Raw genomic sequence first — 21546 nt, forward strand, 5'->3', positions numbered from 1 at the left:
TTCCAGACACAAATGAGAGAACACCTCACGCTGACCATTTTACTCGCCCTAGCAGAGCTGGTTAGGCTGTTTTCATGTTATCCAGAGCGTTGGTGACTGTAACTGTGCTGCTAGCAACAATTTGATAATGTTTATTTGCCGACATTTACTGACACCAGTCATATTCAACGGGTGTTGAGCGTTCGTAAATTCATGAGTTATTCTGCACTCTGGCACACTCAGACGAGAGTGCTCTGAAATCGGAATAGATAGCCAGAATTTACGAACACACCCAGCATGTCAAGAGCTTATATTGCGTAGTCAGCTCAGAGAGGAAATAACTAAACTCACTGTTCTGTCTGGTATTGTACAGGAAGCTATATTTCAATGATTATTATGTCAAATGTGTCTTTAGGAAATGGCTCATCTTAAATTGACTTACTTGACTTGTTCCTTTCAGCTCCAAAAAAGGCTGAAAGGCCTCAACATATTCAACGAACTCTGTTGTGTAAGTCTTTGTTAAAAATGATCAGATGAAATAGTGGTAATATAATTAAAATACGGTAGGCCTATGTCATAGTTGCCCTTGAACATTTTGTATGCAAATAATGACCTTGCCTCTGTGCATAGCATGCCTATATAGGAGCAAGCCAGAGTAGTGCTGTTGTTGTCATGTCAACGTAGCCTTTATTGTTGTTGTTGTCATGTCAACGTAGCCTTTATTGTTTTTGTTGTCATTTCAACATAGTCTTTATTGTTGTTGTTGTCATGTCAACGTAGCCTTTATTGTTGTTGTTGTCATGTCAACATAGCCTTTATTGTTGTTGTCATTTCAACATAGCCTTTATTGTTGTTGTTGTCATGTCAACGTAGTCTTTAATGTTGTTGTTGTCATGTCAACGTAGCCTTTATTGTTGTTGTTGTCATGTCAACATAGCCTTTATTGTTGTTGTCATTTCAACATAGCCTTTATTGTTGTTGTTGTCATGTCAATGTAGCCTTTATTGTTGTTGTTGTCATGTCAACGTAGCCTTTATTGTTGTTGTTTTCATGTCAACATAGCCTTTATTGTTGTTGTTGTTGTCATGTCAACATAGCCTTTATTGTTGTCATTTCAACATAGCCTTTATTGTTGTTGTTGTCATGTCAACGTAGCCTTTATTGTTGTTGTTGTCATGTCAACATAGCCTTTATTGTTGTTGTTGTCATGTCAACGTAGCCTTTATTGTTGTTGTTGTCATGTCAACGTAGCCTTTATTGTTGTTGTCATGTCAACGTAGCCTTTATTGTTGTTTTTGTCATGTCAACGTAGCCTTTATTGTTGTTTTTGTCATGTCAACATAGCCTTTATTGTTGTTGTTGTCATGTCAACATAGCCTTTATTGTTGTTGTCATTTCAACATAGCCTTTATTGTTGTTGTTGTCATGTCAACGTAGCCTTTGTTGTTGTTGTTGTCATGTCAACATAGTCTTTATTGTTGTTGTTGTCATGTCAACGTAGTCTTTATTGTTGTTGTTGTCATGTCAACGTAGCCTTTATTGTTGTTGTCATTTCAACACAGCCTTTATTGTTGTTGTTGTCATGTCAACATAGCCTTTATTGTTGTTGTTGTCATGTCAACATAGCCTTTATTGTTGTTGTCATGTCAACATAGCCTTTATTGTTAATTTAATTGTATATCAAATATGAAAAACACAATTCTACACACTAGGGACGCAGTACTGTACTTGCCAACCTTGAGAACTGTTATACAGTGATAAAGTAGGTCCAAAGAAATTACTTAATTTTTCCAAATATTCAAATTATTTTATCTTGACAGGGGATTGGACAATACACTAACATTTCGGATAAAATCCCTTTTCAGTGTGACCTGAAAATAATGAAGAATTATCTTACAAATACTGTATCTATTTTCCAGCTGGATTCAATCTATTCAGCTATAAAGTCATACCCCCTCCTCTTCCTCCTCCTCCTCCTCTTCTGCCTCGTCCGTCTTAAGACCATGTGTCATACTGAGATAAGCTTTACAGTAGATGGGGAGGGTTCTCTCTCTCTTTCTCTCTTTCTTTCTCTCTTTCTTTCTCTCTCTCTCTCTCTCTCTCTCTCTCTCTCTCTCTCTCTCTCTCTCTCTCTCTCTCTCTCTCTCTCTCTCTCTCTCTCTCTCTCTCTCTATCAATTCAATTTCAATGTAAGGGCTTTATTGGCATGGGAAACATATGTTAACATTGCCAAAGCAAGTGAAGTAGATAGTAAACAAAAGTGAAATAAACAATAAATATTAACAGTAAACATTACACTCAGAAGTTCCAAAAGAATAAAGATATTTCAAATGTCATATTATGTCTATATTCAGTGTTGTAACAATGTGCAAATAGTTAAAGTACAAATGGGAAAATAAATAAACATAAATATGGGTTGTATTTACAATGGTGTTTGTTCTTCACTGGTTGCCCTTTTCTTGTGGCAACAGGTCACAAATCTTGCTGCTGTGATGACACACTGTGGTTTTTCACCCAGTAGTTAAGGGAGTTTATCAAAATTGGGTTTGTTTTCGAATTCTTTGTGGATCTCTGTAATCTGAGGGAAATATGTGTCTCTAATATGGTCATACATTTGGCAGGAGGTTAGGAAGTGCAGCTCAGTTTCCACCTCATTTTGTGGGCAGTGTGCACATAGCCTGTCTTCTCTTGAGAGCCAGGTCTGCCTACGGCAGCCTATCTCAATAGCAAGGCTATGCTCACTGAGTCTGTACATAGTCAAAGCTTTCCTTAAGTTTGGGTCAGTCACAGTGGTCAGGTATTCTGCCACTGTCTACTCTCTGTTTAGAGCCAAATAGCATTATAGTTTGCTCTGTTTTTTTGTTAATTCTTTCCAATGTGTCAAGTAATTCTCTTTTTGTTTTCTCATGATTTGGTTGGGTCTAATTGTGTTGTTTTTGTTGTCCTGGGGCTCTGTGGGGTCTGTTTGTGTTTGTGAACAGAGCCCCAGGACCAGCTTACTTAAGGGACTCTTCTCCAAGTTCATCTCTTTGTAGGTGATTGCTTTGTAATGGAAGGTTTGTGAATCGCTTCCTTTTAAGTGGTTATAGAATTTAACGGCTCTTTTCTGGATTTTGATCATTAGCGGGTATCGGCCTAATTGTGCTCTGCATGCATTATTTGGTGTTTTTCGTTGTACACTGAGGATATTTTTGCAGAATTCTGCGTGCAGAGTCTCAATTTGGTGTTTTGTCCCATTTTGTGAATTCTTGGTTGGTGAGCGGACCCTAGACCTCACAACCATAAAGGGCAATGGATTCTATAACTGATTCAAGTATTTTTAGCCAGATCCTAATTGATATGTCAAATTTTATGTTCCTTTTGATGGCATAGAAGGCCCTTCTTGCCTTGTCTCTCAGATCGTTTGTGGAAGTTACCTGTGGCGCTGATGTTTAGGCCGAAGTATGTATAGTTTTTTGTGTGCTCTAGGGCGACGGTGTCTACATGGAATTTGTATTTGTGGTCCTGGCAACTGGACCTTTTTTGGAACACCATTATTTTTGTCTTACTGAGATTTACTGTCAGGGCCCAGGTCTGACAGAATATGTGCAGAAGATCTAGGTGCTGCTGTAGGCCCTCCTTGGTTGGTGACAGAAGCACCAGATCATCAGCAAACAGTAGACATTTGACTTCAGATTCTAGTAGGGTGAGGCCGGGTGCTGCAGACTGTTCTAATGCCCTCGCCAATTCGTTGATATATATGTTGAAGAGGGTGGGGCTTAAACTGCATCCCTGTCTCACACCACGGCCCTGTGGAAAGAAATGTGTGTGTTTTTTGTCAATTTTAACCGCACACTTGTTGTTTGTGTACATGGATTTTATAATGTTGTATGTTTTTCCCCCAACCCCACTTTCCATCAAGGCGATATCCTTTAGGGTCCGGGCGAAGGTGGGCACTGCTGCCTTGTATAGGTGGACCTGGTCGTAAAGGCTGTTCACGTCCAGGGTGGAGTGGTGGGCCAGGTAGACATTTGGTTTTGATGCACAGTCACGGGAAATACTTGCGTTTACCTGCTGTATGGTAGCAGGGTGGAAGTCTTTTCGTGGTAGCAGGGTTGAGATAACCTCTTCAACCACTTCAATTCGAAGGGCTTCATTGGCATGGGAAACATATGTTTACATTGCCAAAGCAAGTGAAATAGATAATAAACAAAAGGGAAATAAACAATCAGAAATTAACAGTAAACTTTACAGTTTACAAAATTACAGTTCCAAAGGAATAGAGACATTTCAAATGTCATATTGTGGCTATGTTCATACAGTGTTGTAACGATGTGCAAATAGTTTAAGTACAAAAGGGAAAATAAATAAACATAAGTATGGGTTGTATTTACAATGGTGTTTGTTCTTCACTTGTGGCAACAAGTCACAAATGTTGCTGCTGTGATGGCACACTGTGGTATTTCACCTATCTCTGTCTCTCGCTCGCTCGCTCTCGATCCCTCTCTCGCTCTCACCCTGACACACACACACACTCGAGCACCCTCCCACTCCCCCCACACACACAGAAATGCAATGCACAGAATAGGTATGGTACATACTCTCCTGACTATAGCTTTGCAGCCTGTGGGTGTGCTGTGGCTGGTGGCACACAGTGCATTGAGAGGTCCGTAATGTATAAGGTTGCTGCTGCTGCCATGAAGTCATTTTCTGTGCATACCTTCACAATGGAGCACCTACAACACAGAACGCTTTTCATATGGACCATATCATCAACATACCACCTATTATGGTCGTGTGTGTATCTATATAGCGGGTTAGGTCTGGTCTGGGCTTGATGCTCAATCTCATACTTTGCTGATGCTGAATATCTGAACAGTATACTGTAGTAATGGTGAATATCTGAGTAGTATACTGTAGTAACGGTGAATATCTGAGCAGTATACTGTAGTAATGGTGAATATCTGAGTAGTATACTGTAGTAACGGTGAATATCTGAGCAGTATACTGTAGTAATGGTGAATATCTGAGCAGTATACTGTAGTAACGGTGAATATCTGAGCAGTATACTGTAGTAACGGTGAATATCTGAGTAGTATACTGTAGTAACGGTGAATATCTGAGCAGTATACTGTAGTAATGGTGATGTCAGAAGAATGTTCTTTGGAGCCATGTTCCTATATCTTCCATGTATCGTACACCTTAAGGCTTAGATTGTTTTACATGTTTAGTCATTTAGCAGACGCTCTTATCCAGAGTGACTTACAGTTAGTTAGTGAGTGCATACATTTTTCATACTGGCCCCCCGTGTGAAACGAACCCACAACCCTGGCGTTGCAAGCGCCATGCTCTACCAACTGAGCTACAGGGATTGTTGTGACCGTGAATGTAACTGAGAATTTTAACAACACTTGTTTGTACATTTACTGTGTGGTCATAGCTGAGAGAGCTGATACCATTCTGCCTGTTTGATAAAAGGACGTTTAGAAAAGAGAATAACTTGTATTTCTTCTTTAAAGATCCAGAAGTGAATCATTGTATCTCATGACTCTGACGTAGATCAGACTTTTGTCACTTTATGGTTTTTGAATGTCAGGAATTGTTAGTCAAAATAGGTAATTATAATTGATTGTAGTAAAGACCAAAGCCAGATCAGACCAGTTTTTACTAATCTATTAATACGGCAAAATGTCATGCAGTCCACAAATCAGTGTTTGCTTTAGCCCAGTCACAATCAGTGGTATTCGTTAGGGAACTATTCAATACAAGGGCATGTGTTGAAATGTAGTCCTAATTTCCAATGGTGAGTATGTATTAGGCTACAACGCTGCATGTCTGACTGAATCAAGCCCTACGTTTGGTCCAATATCTCATCATCGTTACATTCTTATCCATCCCTCTTTCTCTCTTCTCCTCCAGACACTCTCTCAGTGCCTCGCTGGTCCCCACAGATCCCCCAGAGAGACCTGGGAAACTCCATAAAACACAGGTAACCTGTGTGTGTGCGTGTGTGTGTGTGTGTGTGTGATGGTTTGAGTGTTCAGACATTAAGGTGTGGAGTGTATCTCTTAATGTGTCTGTTTCTCCACCACTGACAGACAGAATGTCAGACCAATTAAAGGGGGTACTTGCATAACTCATTTTCATGCTCTTTCCCCATTTGAATGCCTGATGACTCCCAAATGTCACGGATTTCTAAGTTAAACAATACACCACCGCTATTGGCCATGAGAACCTGGAAACGAACCAACTTTTCTCTACTGCTCTGTCTGTCGCTCTCTCTCACGCTCCCTTTCTCTCTCGCCAAATATTTTCAGTCTCCTGAGGGGGAATAGGCTTTGTCGTGCCCTCTTCATGACTGTCTTGGTGTGTTTGGACCATGATAGTTTGTTGGTGATGTGGACACCAAGGAACTTGATGCTCTCAACCTGCTCCACTACAGCCCCGTCGATGAGAATGGGGGCGTGCTCGGTCCTTCTTTTCCTGTAGTCCACAATCATCTCCTTTGTCTTGATCACGTTGAGGGAGAGGTTGTTGTCCTGGCCCCACACGGCCAGGTCTCTGACCTCTTCCCTATAGGCTGTCTCATCGTTGTCGGTGATCAGGCCTAACACTGTTGTGTCGTCTGCAAACTTAATGATGTTGTTGGAGTCGTGCCATCTGGCTGCTGGGCCTTCATCTTCTGCTCCTGCTCTTGCTCCTGTTGAAGTTGTCTCACCACAGTGCTGGACTGTTGTCTGGGTCTGTGCTGACTGGAGTGTGTTCACCTGCTGTTCCAGCTCCACCTACCTTACCTCCAGCAGGGTGAATTTATCCTTAATTTCAGTGAGGGAGTAGTGCTCTGTGCTGGGATGTTGACTTTCCGCTTGGTGTTGCTCGTCTGTGGGGTTGTTTAATGAAGAGGTCTGACTCGCTCGGGGTGGGGGAGTCTTTCTCAAGAGAGAGCTTCTCCTGCTGCACTCCCTCTTTGATTCTGTGAAAGTCCAGCTGAAACTGTTTGGGTTTGCCCTGTACCAATACTGTTCCAGACTTGTACAGGTTGACATTGGCTGACTCAAATCCTTGTTGTCTAGTATCCTGAGTTTCCACCCATCGCTAACACCCCCCCTATTGATAGAGGGGTAGTGTGTTAATAAAGCACTGCACCATGCCAGTGGATGGTCTGTGTGGAAGATTAAGTTCTGGTTCTTTTTAGCGACGGTACGAGGTGATGCGAGGGTTCCTAATGAAGAGATTCTGATTCTGTCAGCCTCTATCAGTCATATTCCATTACCCCAGCCAGCCTGCTGCTTGAACCCAGGTGTCAGCCTCTATCTGTCAATAAACCCCCTAGTTCTATCCCTGGGCTGCCTGGCACTTAGATGCTCCATCCAACCTCGAAGTAGGGAATTGCTTTTTATCGTTCAAGAGAATTAAAACACACTGTAGATTTGCCCGTTTGATAAAGTGGCAGCATCTTGAGATCTTGCTCTGTGCGCCGTGCCACGGTTTCTGCCAGGCTCCGTCTTCATCTCTGTGAATGGTTGCTGTGTTACCGTCTTGATGCAGCAGTATGGTCTCTCCCACTGGGCACAGTTCAACGTCTATTCCACGTTGGTTCCACGTCATTTCGCAAAAATGACATGGAAACAACGTTGATTCAAGTGGGCTGTCACAGCAGTTATTCAGACAGCACAGCCACAAACTCAACATTGGCGGGGGATAATGAAAGGAGTGCCAGGTGAACCCCAAATTGAATCAAGGTGCATTAGAGATTAGCACAAAAATCTTTAGAGGGAGGGGAAGAATAGGCCTAAAGGCGTCCATCTTTCTTATGTTAAGGAAAGGTGACCTGAGAATATGAGGCATTCTATGACAAAAGCCATTTGTCATCACGTGGGAATAGGAATCATTTTCTGAAAGGTCACAAGCAATCAGTGATGTTTCCTCTGTGCAGTGATGCACACCTGCTGGGGCCTTGTTTGGGACTCATTTATGCATGGAGAAACAGGTAGAAGAGATGTTTTGTCTATGTGATCTTATCTCTTTCTCTCTCTCTCTCTCTCGTTCTCTCTCTCTCGTTCTCTCTCTCTCGTTCTCTCTCTCTCTCTCTTTCTCGTTCTCTCTCTCATTCTCTCTCTCTCTCTCTCTCTCGTTCGCTCTCTTGTCTTTGCAGGTTTTCCACCAAGTATTGGATGTCTCAGACATGCATAGTGTGTGGAAAAGGAATGTTGTTTGGACTCAAATGTAAAAACTGCAAGTAGGTCCTTCTTCCTAACCTTATTCTGATCTTTGTTCATGAAAAGCATGTCTACGCCAGGAGAAAACAACATTATTGCCATGCATCAAATGTTTCTAAGAATTTATCTTGGTGTGCTTAGTGAAGTAAACATTTTTAATCATTTAATCCAATCATTATGCTGGTTGGTTATGGGTTTTAAGGTCTTTTTTGTCCTCCATATTTGTTAATCCACATTCTTATTAGAATTCTAGAAAGATAATTTGTCACGGCATACTTTGAAAAGTCTCTGAAAAGGAACAGAACAGCAATTATCATTATCATTCTAAACAGATTACTCAAATAAATTAACCAATTTCACAATCGACCGAATGAGACATCTTTGACACAAGGACAGCTTTTTATTTCCTTAATGACCCAGACTACTAAACGTTCAAGAACTGTTTCTTTTAACTGTTTTGAAAATGAATAGTAGAGATTCAGTGATGTCAGGGGTTGTGTCCGAAGTAGCACCCTATTCCCTATATAGTGCACTACTTTTGATCAGAGCCACAGGGCTCTGATCAAAAGTAGTGCACTATATAGGGAATAGGGTGCCATTTCAGACACAGCCCTGGTTTCAGTGTGTATATTATTCTGTTGTTTCACTAGGCTGAAGTGCCACAACAAATGCACCAAAGAAGCCCCGCCTTGCCATTTGCTGATCATCCAGCGAGGAGGGAGGAACCCCCTGAAAGGTAACAAAGGACTGTTGGACCAGCAGCTTACTGTAGGGCTGAAGCCTGACTTCATATACATGCCGCATAACTTCAAGGACCATTTCACCACTGGTCTTTCAATTCATACATAATACGTGATTTAGCAGATGCATTTATTAAAGCGACTGAAAGCAGTAATGCACCATTTTAATAGCTGTAGACCTTGATACACAGGCCTCAAAACGTCTTAGTAGTATTCTCAACATAAGCAGTAACACGAACTGCACATGTATCTCAAGTTAGGAGAGATATACTTTCTGTAGCCCTACTGTAATTCAGCAGTGCAAAACATATTCATATTAGGAATACTTATTAGGATTGTTATTGCTGTAGTGCTTTAGTTATGGAAGTATTGCTTTAAAATAATACTAATTCTCTGCTATAGTGCTTTTGTTTGAAGTATTACTTCAAGGTTCTCTGTCATCTGAAGTTAGTTTTTACTGTAAGTTCTTTATATGTCTCTCCTTTTCTCCCAACTGGTGCGACAGATCACCAAGGAAATCAAGGTAAAACAATCACTTTGTCAACCTTTCTTTTTTTGAACTACAGAACCTTTCTGAAGTCTACTTGAAGTTGGCCAGCTATCTTAAGGTGTTCTTAAGAGTTCCCTTGCGATAGTAAAAAGGGTCCATCTTCCATTTAACACATTTAGAAATTTGAGTAGATAAAGACTTTCTCTAATGGACAGCCAAAGCTTTTAAGCACATATCACATCTGCTCAAAGCCCTCACTCAGTGTTCTGTTTATGTCTGATTCTGTCTCTCCCAGCTCGTTTGGTACGGACTGAATCGGTACCATGTGACATCAACAACCCCCTCAGGTACACAGACCTGCACATCAGTCAGACGCTGCCCAAAACCAGCAAAATCAACAAGGTAGGAACCACCGTACACACTCGCACACAAACAAACTGCTCTGGGCTCCACATCTGAGGCCTGTTGTCTTATTTAAAGTCCAAAAGTTATTTATTTCTGTTTGAAATCACATGAAGCTCAGTCTCAGATTTACTGTTACATTTTAGACAACATTTAGTGGGCCTTACAGTTCAGAGTTAGAGTTTTTAATGAGAGACTTTTAATGGACATCTGCTAATTCACTATGACCGTTACTAGTGTAGTTTGAGACCAGAGTTTCTTCACTCCCTCACTCTGTACGACTACCCCAATACAACCAGGAAATGAACATATTGGTCAACAACACGCATAGCAACACTCCATAATAAGAGAGGACAACCAAGTCCACTCATTCCTACCCTACCACATAAAATAGCTTTTAGCTCCCAGAGCACAGCACAGGCAGCAAATCTCTCTACTATCTCTATGGATCCTCATCATAACAACACAAATAGACGACAGGTGCGTTGTCAGGTGTTATCTTGTGAATGAGGAAGAGTCTGAAAAGATACTAGTTCTTCCTGCTACAGGCCATAGAGATAAACGATAATACTGGCCTATTTAATTATGTATCTCTCTCTCTCCTTATCTCTCTCTCTCCTTATCTCTCTGTCTCTGTCTCTGTCTCTCTCTCTCTCCCCCTCTGTATCTCTCTCTGTCTCCCCCCTCTCTCGTTTTCTCTCTCTCCCTCTCTCTCTATATCGCTCTCTTCCCCCATCTCTCTCCGTCTCTCCCTCTCTCTCCCTATCTCTTTCTCTTGCTCTCTCGCTCTCACTCTCTCGCTCTCTCTCTCTTTCCCTCCCTCCCTCCCTCTCTCTCTTCCTATCTCTCTTCCTCTCTCTGTATTGCTCCATCCCCCTCTCTCTTGCTCTCTCTCCCTCTCTCTCTATCTATCTCTGTCCTCAGGATCACATCCCTGTCCCGTACCAGCCAGACTCCAGTAGTAACCCCTCCTCCACCACCTCCTCCACTCCTTCCTCCCCCGTTCCCCCCCTCCCCTCCAGTACCACGCCTCCCTCCCCCCTGCACCCCTCCCCACAGTCGGCACGGCTACAGAAACAGTTCAATTTAACAGGTACGGGATTTAAATGAAAACGTAAAGCGTTTTTCTTCCAGATAAAGTCTTAAATCAAACTTTATTTAAAGTGCGTTTAGACATTTATTCTGATAGAAGTAGTACATTTAGTGTTACTACTGTTTGATTTTTAGAGCCGTCTGTTCAACTTCTCTGCTCAAGGAAAGAAATGTCATTCTTGTCATTTCAACCCTTCTATGAACCCAGCTCTGTGCTGATTGTCAGTGAAAGAAGATCAAAAGGGTCTGCACCACAACCCTGACCCACTCTCAATCTCCCTCCTCCCTCTCTCCCTCTCCCCCTCTATCCAGCCTCTTCTTACTTCAAATACAAGCAGCAGTTCATATTCCCAGGTAAGTGCCTTGTAGTTGATCATCACAATACCCATTCACTTTTGATGTTGAGATTTGATGATTCTGTTCTTTCGTCCTTGACAGGTTCTAAACTCTAACGCCTGTCTCCTCTCCTCAGTCTCCTCTCTCCTCAGTCTCCTCTCCTCAACCACCTCTCTTCAGTCTCCTCTCCTCAGACTCCATTCCTCTCTTCAGCCTTCCCTCCTCAGTCTCCTCTCCTCAATCTCCTCTCCTCAGTTCCCCCTCCTCTCCTCAGTTCCCCCTCCTCAGTTCCCTCTCCTCAGTCTCCTCTCCTCAGGTTCCCTCACGCTCCTCTGCTCTCCTCAGGCTCTTCTATAGAATAGAAACAAATAAAAGCCTGCTGCTGCCGGTCTCTGTTATCTAGCTGGACCATTACAGGAGAGTCTTTTAGAGCTGTGGATCTTAATCCTGCAGCAACAGGAAATGTGCATTTTTGTAGGGGTTGATACATTTGAATTAGGGCAAATAAAGTCTGAAATTACAAACTTTAGAAGGCTTTTTAAACCTTGAATACATTACAAGTTTGCATTTCATGCTGTGCAACAACAGCGTGATCAAATGAAGATCCTACATCTGTGTGGGGTGGAAGAGTCCGAGATGCAGTATAGTGATGCAGGACTGATCCTCACAGTGTATATTATGAAGTCATGAGTAGTGTCATGAGGCCATTGCTGTTAACAACTCCCAATGCTTATTTCTTACGCCTGCAAATCATTGTTTTAAGTCAAAACATTTAATTATAAAAGTATTACATGTACTTACCAGCTTATCAAACAACACATTTGTTTGACAACACAAAGCAAAACAAAACAACACAAAGCCACATACTTTTGTAAATATAGTGTTACTTTTTATTTTATATATATATACAGTGAGGGAAAAAAGTATTTGATCCCCTGCTGATTTTGTACGTTTGCCCACTGACAAAGACATGATCAGTCTATAATTTGGTAGGTTTATTTGAACAGTGAGAGACAGAATAACAACAAACAAATCCAGAAAAACGCATGTCAAAAATGTTATAAATTGATTTGCATTTTAATGAGGGAAATAAGTATTTGACCCCTCTGCAAAACATGACTTAGTACTTGGTGGCAAAACCCTTGTTGGCAATCACAGAGGTCATATGTTTCTTGTAGTTGGCCACCAGCTTTGCACACATCTCAGGAGGGATTTTGTCCCACTCCTCTTTGCAGATCTTCTCCAAGTCATTAAGGTTTCGAGGCTGACGTTTGGCAACTCAAACCTTCAGCTCCCTCCACATATTTTCTATGGGATTAAGGTCTGGAGACTGACTAGGCCACTCCAGGACCTTAATGTGCTTCTTCTTGAGCCACTCCTTTGTTGCCTTGGCCGTGTGTTTTGGGTCATTGTCATGCTGGAATACCCATCCACGACCCATTTTCAATGCCCTGGCTGAGAGAAGGAGGTTCTCACCCAAGATTTGACGGTACATGGCCCCGTCCATCGTTCCTTTGATGTGGTGAAGTTGTCCTGTCCCCTTAGCAGAAAAACACCCCCAAAGCATAATGTTTCCACCTCCATGTTTGACGGTGGGGATGGTGTTCTTGGGGTCATAGGCAGCATTCCTCCTCCTCCAAACACCGCGAGTTGAGTTGATGCCAAAGAGCTCGATTTTGGTCTCATCTGACCACAACACTTTCACCCAATTCTCCTCTGAATCATTCAGATGTTCATTGGCAAACTTCAGACGGGCCTGTATATGTGCTTTCTTGAGCAGGGGGACCTTGCAGGCGCTGCAGGATTTCAGTCCTTCACGGCGTAGTCTGTTACCAATTGTTTTCTTGGTACTATGGTCCCAGCTGCCTTGAGATCATTGACAAGATCCTCCCGCGTAGTTCTGGGCTGATTCCTCACCGTTCTCATGATCATTGCAACTCCACGAGGTGAGATGTTGCATGGAGCCCCAGGCCGAGGGAGATTGACAGTTATTTTGTGTTTCTTCCATTTGCAAATAATCGCACCAACTGTTGTCACCTTCTCACCAAGCTGCTCGGCGATGGTCTTGTAGCCCATTCCAGTCTTGTGTAGGTCTACAATCTTGTCCCTGACATCCTTGGAGAGCTCTTTGGTCTTGGCCATGGTGGAGAGTTTGGAATCTGATTGATTGATTGCTTCTGTGGACAGGTGTCTTTTATACAGGTAAGCTAATCTCAGCTCGTTACCTGTATAAAAGACACCTGGGAGCCAGAAATCTTTCTGATTGAGAGGGGGTTAAATACTTATTTCCCTCATTAAAATGCAAATCAATTTATAACATTTTCGACATTCGTTTTTCTGGATTTTTTTGTTGTTATTCTGTCTCTCACTGTTCAAATAAACCTACCATTAAAATTATAGTCTGATAATTTCTTTGTCAGTGGGCAAACGTACAAAATCAGCAGGGGATCAAATACTTTTTTCTCTCACTGTATATATTTTTGTATATATATAAATTTGCAAACATTTCTAAAAACCAGTTTTTGCTTTGTCATTATGGGATATTGTGTGTAGATTGATGAGGGAAATTTAATCCATTTTAGAAAAAGGCTGTAACATTACAAAATGTGTAAAAAAAAGTCAAGGGGTCTGAATACTTTCCGAATGCACTGTATGTGATATTACACTGGGCTGTGGTATAAAGACTATGTAATGTCCAGTGTTGTGATGATTTACAATATGCCTCTCCTCTCTAGACGTGGCCCTGGTCCCAGAGGCCCCCAGTAGGGCACCCCAGGTCATCCTGCACCCAGTTCTGTCTGAGCCAGGGTGAGTAGAAAACTAGGAAACGGGATTGCTTTCTTTATATTTGTTTTGGCTCAACCATGGTACCACGTAGTAAACCAATGTCACGCAATCAACATCTAATGACAATGTCAGTGAGGTGTCAATCTTTGAGTTCACACGCGACATAACGTCCGCCCAGTACCCTGGGAGGTGTGTCGGCCACAGAAACACACCATGCAGCAGATAAGTCACTGTCAGTCTATTTCATTCTGACCTTAGTCAATCTAGAAGGGGTGTTTGAAGGGAAGTCTGACAAGTATCTTGGGAGGAGTGTCCACCATAACGCTGTTGACATCTTGGATACAGTATGAACAACATGAGTTATCGTGACAAATATATTCTGACCTTAGTCAATCTAGAGGGGTTGTTGAAGGAAATAAACTGTTTAAAATCCCATTGGGCAAAAACTGGTTGAATCAACGTTGTTTCCACGTCATTTCAACCCAAAACATCAATGTGATGACCTTGAATCAACGTGGAAAAGGAATTGGATTTGCAAAAAGTCATCAACGTAAGGGCATTTCTGCTTTGTTTTCACCAGCATTTTCACCAAAATGTCCAATGACATCACATTTCCAATGACATTATGAAGTGTTTTGTTGATTTCACGTTGAATTCACGTTAGTTGACAACTTAACCAAATGTAAATCAAAATTAGATGTTGAACTGACTTCTGTGCCCAGTGGGATAGCTCTGATTCTTCCTCTGTCTCCCTCCACCAGTGAAGTAGGTCAGTAAATGACATACATTTTATTTTTAAATGATATGCCAAGAAATGTTGTCGAGCGACACAGACGCAGAGCAATGTTCGCATGATCGTGTGGGTAACAAACAGTCTGTTTCAGATAAGCCTCATATCACGTCTCGTCTGTCGGTCTCTGTCCCTCCATTGGTCGAAAGGGGATAGGGACTCAAAATTATTGGAGCAAAGACGTTTTTGTGACAATGAGAGATGCAGGACAAGACACACACTCTGGGGCTAATGTTAGCATGGCCTTTACTTCACGCTACAGTTAGGATGCCAACTGGATTCCACTTGGGTTTCTAAAAACCACGGCTGCGGAAAGCAAGCAGAAGGAGACGACAAGGACTGATGCCGATGTCTTTGGACTCCTCAGATAGTTTGATTATAATCTAAATCAATCACATAAATAAACGCAAGGTAGCGCTCAGTAACTTTAGCTTTCAGAAACTGCATACTGTATGTACCAAGATGTTCAAATAAACCTAAACCTAAACTAGCTTTCATAGATGATTTTCATAGTCAATTGTTAGTGGATTTTTAAACTGACAGAAATGGGAGACTGTTTTAATGACTTTCTAATGCTTTTTATACGTTCTAAGTGACTGACACAGGTGTTATTTCAATGTCAATATGACTGGGGAAAGGTGCACCCATCTCTCTCTCTCTTGCGTTTTCTCCCTCTCCCTCTATCTCTCTCTCTCTCTCTCTCTCTCTCTCTCTCTCTCTCTCTCTCTCTCTCTCTCTCTCTCTCTCTCTCTCTCTCTCTCACCTTCTCACCCCCTCTCTCTCACCTTCTCTCCCCCTCTCTCTCTCCTTCTCTTTTTCTCTCCCACTGCTTCTCTTTTTCTCTCCCACTGCTTTCTGACAAATGTGAATCCATTATCTTGGTTATGAAACCCACATTCTCATGATGTAATTAAAGCCAGTCTTCTACTCTGTGTGTGGCTCCATGCACTCCCTCACCCAGCCAGGGTCCAGTAGCAGCTGGCAGTTTCCCCCGCCTTAATGACCTCTTCCCTGGGTTAATGAGGGCCTCTCTATGGCCCTGGCTGGATCCTCTCATTAGGAGACTGAGGCCCTACCAGGGGCCACACATACCACAGGAATCACATACATCATTTCATACACTGTCACCATCATAACACTGAGCCACCAGTAGTGTTACTCTGCACACAGGGGGGCGGGTGGGTGGGTGGGTGGTGGGTGTGTGTGGGGGGTTTATTGGTATTGTATTAGGATCCCCATTAGCTGTTGCAGGGCCAACACAAAACATAAAAGATTACATAATACATAACCCTAATGTGTGTGTGCATCGTGTGTGTGTGTGTACCCAAGAACACTAAGGTAACCTGCCTAAATGACTACAGTTCCGTAGCACTCACGTCAGTAGCCATGAAGTGCTTTGAAAGGCTGATCATGGTGCACATCAACAGCATTATCCCAGAAACCCTAGACCCACTCCAATTTGCATACCGCCCCAACAGATCCACAGATGATGCAATCTTTATTGCAGTCCACACTGCCCTTTCCCACCTGGACAAAAGGAACAGCTACGTGAGAATGCTATTCATTGACTACAGCTCAGCGTTCAACACCATACTGCCCTCAAAGCTCATCACTAAGCTAAGGACCCTGGGACTGACCACCTCTACCTTCCTGACGGGCCGCCCCCAGGTGTTAAGGGTAGGTAACAACACATATGCCATGCTGATCCTCAACACGGGGGCCCCTCAGGGGTGCGTGCTTAGTCCCCTCCTGTACTCCCTGTTCACCCATGACTACATGGCCAGGAACGACTCATGACTCATGAGACAGCCTATAGGGAGGAGGTCAGAGACCTGGCCGTGTGGTGCCAGGACAACAACCTCTCCCTCAACGTGATCAAGACAAAGGAGATGATTGTGGACTACAGGAAAAGGAGGACCTAGCACGCCCCCATTCTCATCGACGGGGCTGTAGTGGAGCAGGTTGAGAGCATCAAGTTCCTTGGTGTCCACATCACCAACAAACTGTCATGGTCCTAACACACCAAGACAGTCGTGAAGAGGCCACGACAAAGCCTATTCCCCCTCAGGAGACTGGAAAGATTTGGCATGGGTCCTCAAAAAGATCTACAGCTGCACCATCGAGAGCATCCTGACTGGTTGCGGCAACTGCTCAGCCTCCGACCACAAGGCACTACAGAGGGTGGTGCGTACGGCCCAGTACATCACTGGGGCCAAGCTTCCTGCCATCCAGGACCTAGGCGGTGTCAGAGGAAGGCCCTAAAAATTGTCAAAGACTCCAGCCACCCTAGTCATAGACTGTTCTCTCTGCTACCGCACGGCAAGCAGTACCAGAGCGCCAAGTCTAGGTCCAAAACGCTTCTTAACAGCTTCTACCCCCAAGCCATAAGACTCCTGAACAGCTAATCAAATGGCTACCCGGACCATTTGCATTGTCGTCGCCCCCACCCCCACCTTTACACTACTGCTACTCTCTGTTTACTATCTATGCATAGTCACTTTAACTCTACCTACATGTACATATTACCTCAATCACCTCGACTAACCTGTGCCCCCGCACATTGACTCTGTACCGGTACCCCCTGTATATAGCCTCGCTATTGTTATTTTACTGCTGCTCTTTAATTATTTATTTATTTTAAAATGTTTTACTTATCTATTTTTTTACTTAACACTTATTTTTCTTAAAACTGCATTGTTGGTTAAGGGCTTGTAAGTAAGCATTTCACTGTAAGGTCTTCACCTGTTGTATTCGGCACATGTGACAATTTTGTGTGTATGCAGCTGTACTGATGACACAGAGGTTAGAAGAGCTTACATGTAGAATGCCTTACTGTCTGGCCACCTAGCTAGATAAACAGAAAGGAGGGTTCAGAAAGTGCATGGTGTTTAATCACCGTCCACGATGCGTGATTCAACACGGTTCAGTGCAGATGTGTATGATGCTAACGTGTGCAATGTAAAATGCTCATCCCATCTGCATGCCCTCCTCTTGATTACAGAGTCGAGATGAACCCTTTAAACCCTTTACTACAGATTGAAGTGGAACCTACATCAGACGTGAGTCCCCCCTCTAATGAAATTGTAGGATTTATTTCTGAATAAAATCTGTGTAGGGTTAGTAATATTTGTTATAGTTTGGCATGCTGATGCTCGAGATGGTAATCCTTTGCAACCACACAACAAGGCTGTCCATTTTCACTGTTTCAATTACATTTAATTGGATTTTAAACTAGTTTGTCTAATTATGTATTATCTTTAGCCACAGAACCCTTAGCATCAATAATTAGAACTCATGGCTCAATCCGGGGCATAGAGATTGGTGGAGGTCAACATGTGACATCATTGTATGCAGATGACATTTTACTTTGTTTATCTTCTGAATCAGAACATTCTGTCATTTATTTTACTACTGTTGGACACATGGTGCTGTTTCAGGATTCAATGTGAATTGGGAGAAAACTGAAATAATGCCCATTTCTAATCATGACTTCTCAAGCTTAGAAAGTACATTGAAGTGGAAATGGACAAAGACACATATGAAATACCCGGGTGTACTGATACCATGCAATCTGGAGGAGGCATATCAAATCAATAACTCTTCTTTAAAGGGATACTTCGGAGTTTTGGCAATGAGAGCCATTGTTCACTTAAACAATGGACAGCAAACTGACTATCCTTGTTCATGGAGGAGTATCGAAGCCACAAATCTTGTACCGTATGATCTAAAATATATTCACTACTTCGGGTCCAAGGCATTGAAGAAAAAAACAGACAATCCAATGATTCTCAATTCCATGTGTATTTGGGAAAATATACATACATTCATGAGGTGGAAAGAACCAATATTACCAGGCAACCCTATTTGGAATAACCCCACCTTACCTCCAGTGTTGAATGACAACACCTTTAAGTCCTGGTTCCAAAGTGGCATCATGAATTTTGAACATGTGTACTATGATGGATCTTTACTGTCATTCAATCAATTACAAGAAAGATTTGGATTATCCAAGGTCGATTTCTTTAAGTTCTTACAACTCAGAAATCTTATTAAATCGCTTCAACAGAATCTGGATGAACCTAAGGCATCTAGCATAGAAAAAATACTGAAAGAAGCTGCTACGCCAAAGAAGATGATTGCCAAGGGTTGATTGAAACTTTACCTGCTGGTTCAGAACCTATAAGGAAGAAATCGGAAACAGACAAAGGAAGAAATTGAGAAGAACCATTGATCATATAAATGTGAAAATGTTCATAACATCCAACATAAACCAGACACATTTGACAGAATTTGGAAATCGTATGTTGACCATCTTAGAGAATGTTTTGTATACTGGGTGTTTTGTTGTTGTTGTGTTTTTGTGTTATATGTAAAAATAAATAAATAAATACAAATAAGTATAAAACACTTATTGTGGACCTGGATTGAAAGGAGTTTCACTCATTCTCTCCTCTTCCTCTTCATCTTCCTCTCATCTTCCTCTCATCATCCTTTCCTCTTCCTCCTCTTCCTCTTCCTCTCATCTTCATCATCCTCTCATCTTCCTCTTCATCTTCCTCTCATCTTCCTCTTCCTCTCCTCTTCATCTTAAACTCCTCTTCATCTTCCTCTCCTCTTCATCTTCCTCTCCTGAACAGAATGAGGAGTGCAACGATGAGGCGGAGGATTCGGAGGATGAGTTTGAGGAGATGAACCTGTCTCTGCTGTCGGCCCGTAACTTCCCCCGTAAGGCCAGCCAGACATCCATCTTCCTCCAGGAGTGGGACATCCCCTTCAAACAGCTGGAGATAGGAGACCTCATCGGGAAAGGTAATACAATACAATACAATACAATACAATTTTATTAGTCCAACTGTTACATCTGCTCTCAATCGCCCCATACAACACAATCCGTCATTTGAAAGGAGCACAGGGTCAGCCATAGTGCAGAATCCTTGGAGCTAGGTTTAAGTGCCTTGCTTCAGGGTCACAATGGTGGGACATTTTAGTTGTGATCTGACACTAGCAGTCTTTTAGTTACCAATTCAGATCCCACTTGAGATTTGAACCAGCGACCCTCTGGCTACAGGTCCACCTCTCTAACCTCTAAGTTACCTTCTGCTCTCTTCAGGTCGCTTCGGCCTGGTGTTCCACGGGCGCTGGCATGGTGAGGTAGCCATCCGCCTCATCGACATCGAGCAGGACAACGAGGATCAGCTGAAGGCCTTCAAGCGGGAGGTGATGGCCTACCGTAACACCCGACATGAGAACGTGGTCCTCTTCATGGGCGCCTGCATGAGCCCCCCACACCTGGCCATCATCACCAGGTGAGTCCTCTAAACCCTAACCTGTCTGTGTGTGTGTTTGTGGTCCTCTTAATGGGCGCCTGCATGAGCCCCCAACCCTTGGCTATCTTCACCAGGTGAGTGATGATGTTTGTCATTACTGAGCTCTGTTCCAACATGGACCACAGCCAACTGACGAACTGACTGTGGTCTTATAATCAAACTGCATCAGTAAGCATGTCCTTGTGGGGGCCTCTTCAAGTACAGGATCAGTAAGTATGTCCTTGTGGGGCCTCTTCAAGTACAGGATCAGTAAGTATGTCCTTGTGGGGCCTCTTCAAGTACAGGATCAGTAAGTATGTCGTTACAAGTGCTCTTCAAGTACAAGAGGGGAATTGGGTCTGACAACCCTACCATAATTATACTGGACAGTTTAGGAACGGCAATATATTAAGTAACATCTGTGGTGGTAGGTGGTAGTCCCACACCACCAGCTGGTCTCTCAGTATAGGGAAGCAGCCCAACCCTTTTAACGTCACAGTAACCCCCTCCTTAAATTCAACTCTCCTGTCCCCGATATAGATATAGATATAGATATAGATATAAATGGGATTTTGATGTCAACGTGCAGAAGAATGATTGGGCGATAGCATCCACTTCACCACTCTAGGAATTTAAAGCTATCGTAAAGTAGTGAAGCTGTGTAGAAAAATACAATACTCTTGTGAAGTGGTTTAGCTATGTACTATGAGTGACCCAGTCTTTGTTACCATGAGGCCTGGCAGTGGTCAGAGACAGAGTCTCTCTCTCCAACAAGGGTGTTTTGTGGATTTAGATCATAAAACAGCGCTCCATTCCCTTCTGGAGCACTATTGTGTGTCTGGACTGGGAAGTGGGTAACATGGGTGTCTCAATGAAGTGAAAGGCAGTGTCCTGGCTGTGCTGTCTATCTGGCTGATTTGAAGTGCACTGGGTTGAGCCAACCCGAGTGTGCAGTGATTCTCCACAGCCCTTGCGTGTTCTCTAGAGATCTGTGCTTACACAAAGACTGGCCTTTCTGGACGCTCTGCTTTAGGTTTAGAGACATGGTATTGTTTGTCATGTAACAGGACCCCCCAAGAAACTAACTTGATGATTCATCTCAAGGTGTTTGTCTGGCAGGATATTTCTATGAATAAAATATGAAACGTTAGTGGCTGGCTAATAACAGAAACAGACAATATTGCGGCTAAGAAAATACATATATGCTAAGGTAAAGGGGGAATCCAAACTACCTCACAAGTAGAAGTGTATACCTGGAGATGAAGCAGTTAACATTATACTGTAGCTAAATCCCTGTCTAGATGTGAGTAAATGTTTTGTAGTGTTCACTTTTAGGACAATTCCTTTGGTGTGTGGTCCTTTTTCAACAAAGGAAAGACTTAAATGTAGATTCCATAAAGTAACTGTTAAAAGTAACAAAACAACA

At 42.7% G+C, this 21546-nt stretch overlaps 1 protein-coding gene across 5 annotated transcripts in view; it reads left to right on the plus strand.

Annotated features, from left to right (window-relative positions):
• LOC121530779 (kinase suppressor of Ras 2-like) overlaps positions 1–21546 on the plus strand; it is a 166183-nt gene that overhangs the window by 103674 nt on the left and 40963 nt on the right. For 4 of the 5 annotated variants that reach the window (XM_045226870.1, XM_045226869.1, XM_045226872.1 and 1 more), the window contains 11 exons: positions 5878–5947; positions 8114–8197; positions 8828–8913; positions 9414–9440; positions 9703–9809; positions 10734–10902; positions 11214–11255; positions 13973–14045; positions 17816–17873; positions 19452–19623; positions 19925–20120. In XM_045226870.1, the coding sequence (XP_045082805.1) occupies positions 5878–5947; positions 8114–8197; positions 8828–8913; positions 9414–9440; positions 9703–9809; positions 10734–10902; positions 11214–11255; positions 13973–14045; positions 17816–17873; positions 19452–19623; positions 19925–20120 (1084 nt within the window). The remainder of the gene's footprint in view (positions 1–5877; positions 5948–8113; positions 8198–8827; positions 8914–9413; positions 9441–9702; positions 9810–10733; positions 10903–11213; positions 11256–13972; positions 14046–17815; positions 17874–19451; positions 19624–19924; positions 20121–21546) is intronic. The other variant, XM_045226871.1, reaches the window with a different exon arrangement.

Source organism: Coregonus clupeaformis, chromosome 18, assembly GCF_020615455.1.
Source record: "Coregonus clupeaformis isolate EN_2021a chromosome 18, ASM2061545v1, whole genome shotgun sequence".
NCBI lineage: Eukaryota > Metazoa > Chordata > Actinopteri > Salmoniformes > Salmonidae > Coregonus > Coregonus clupeaformis.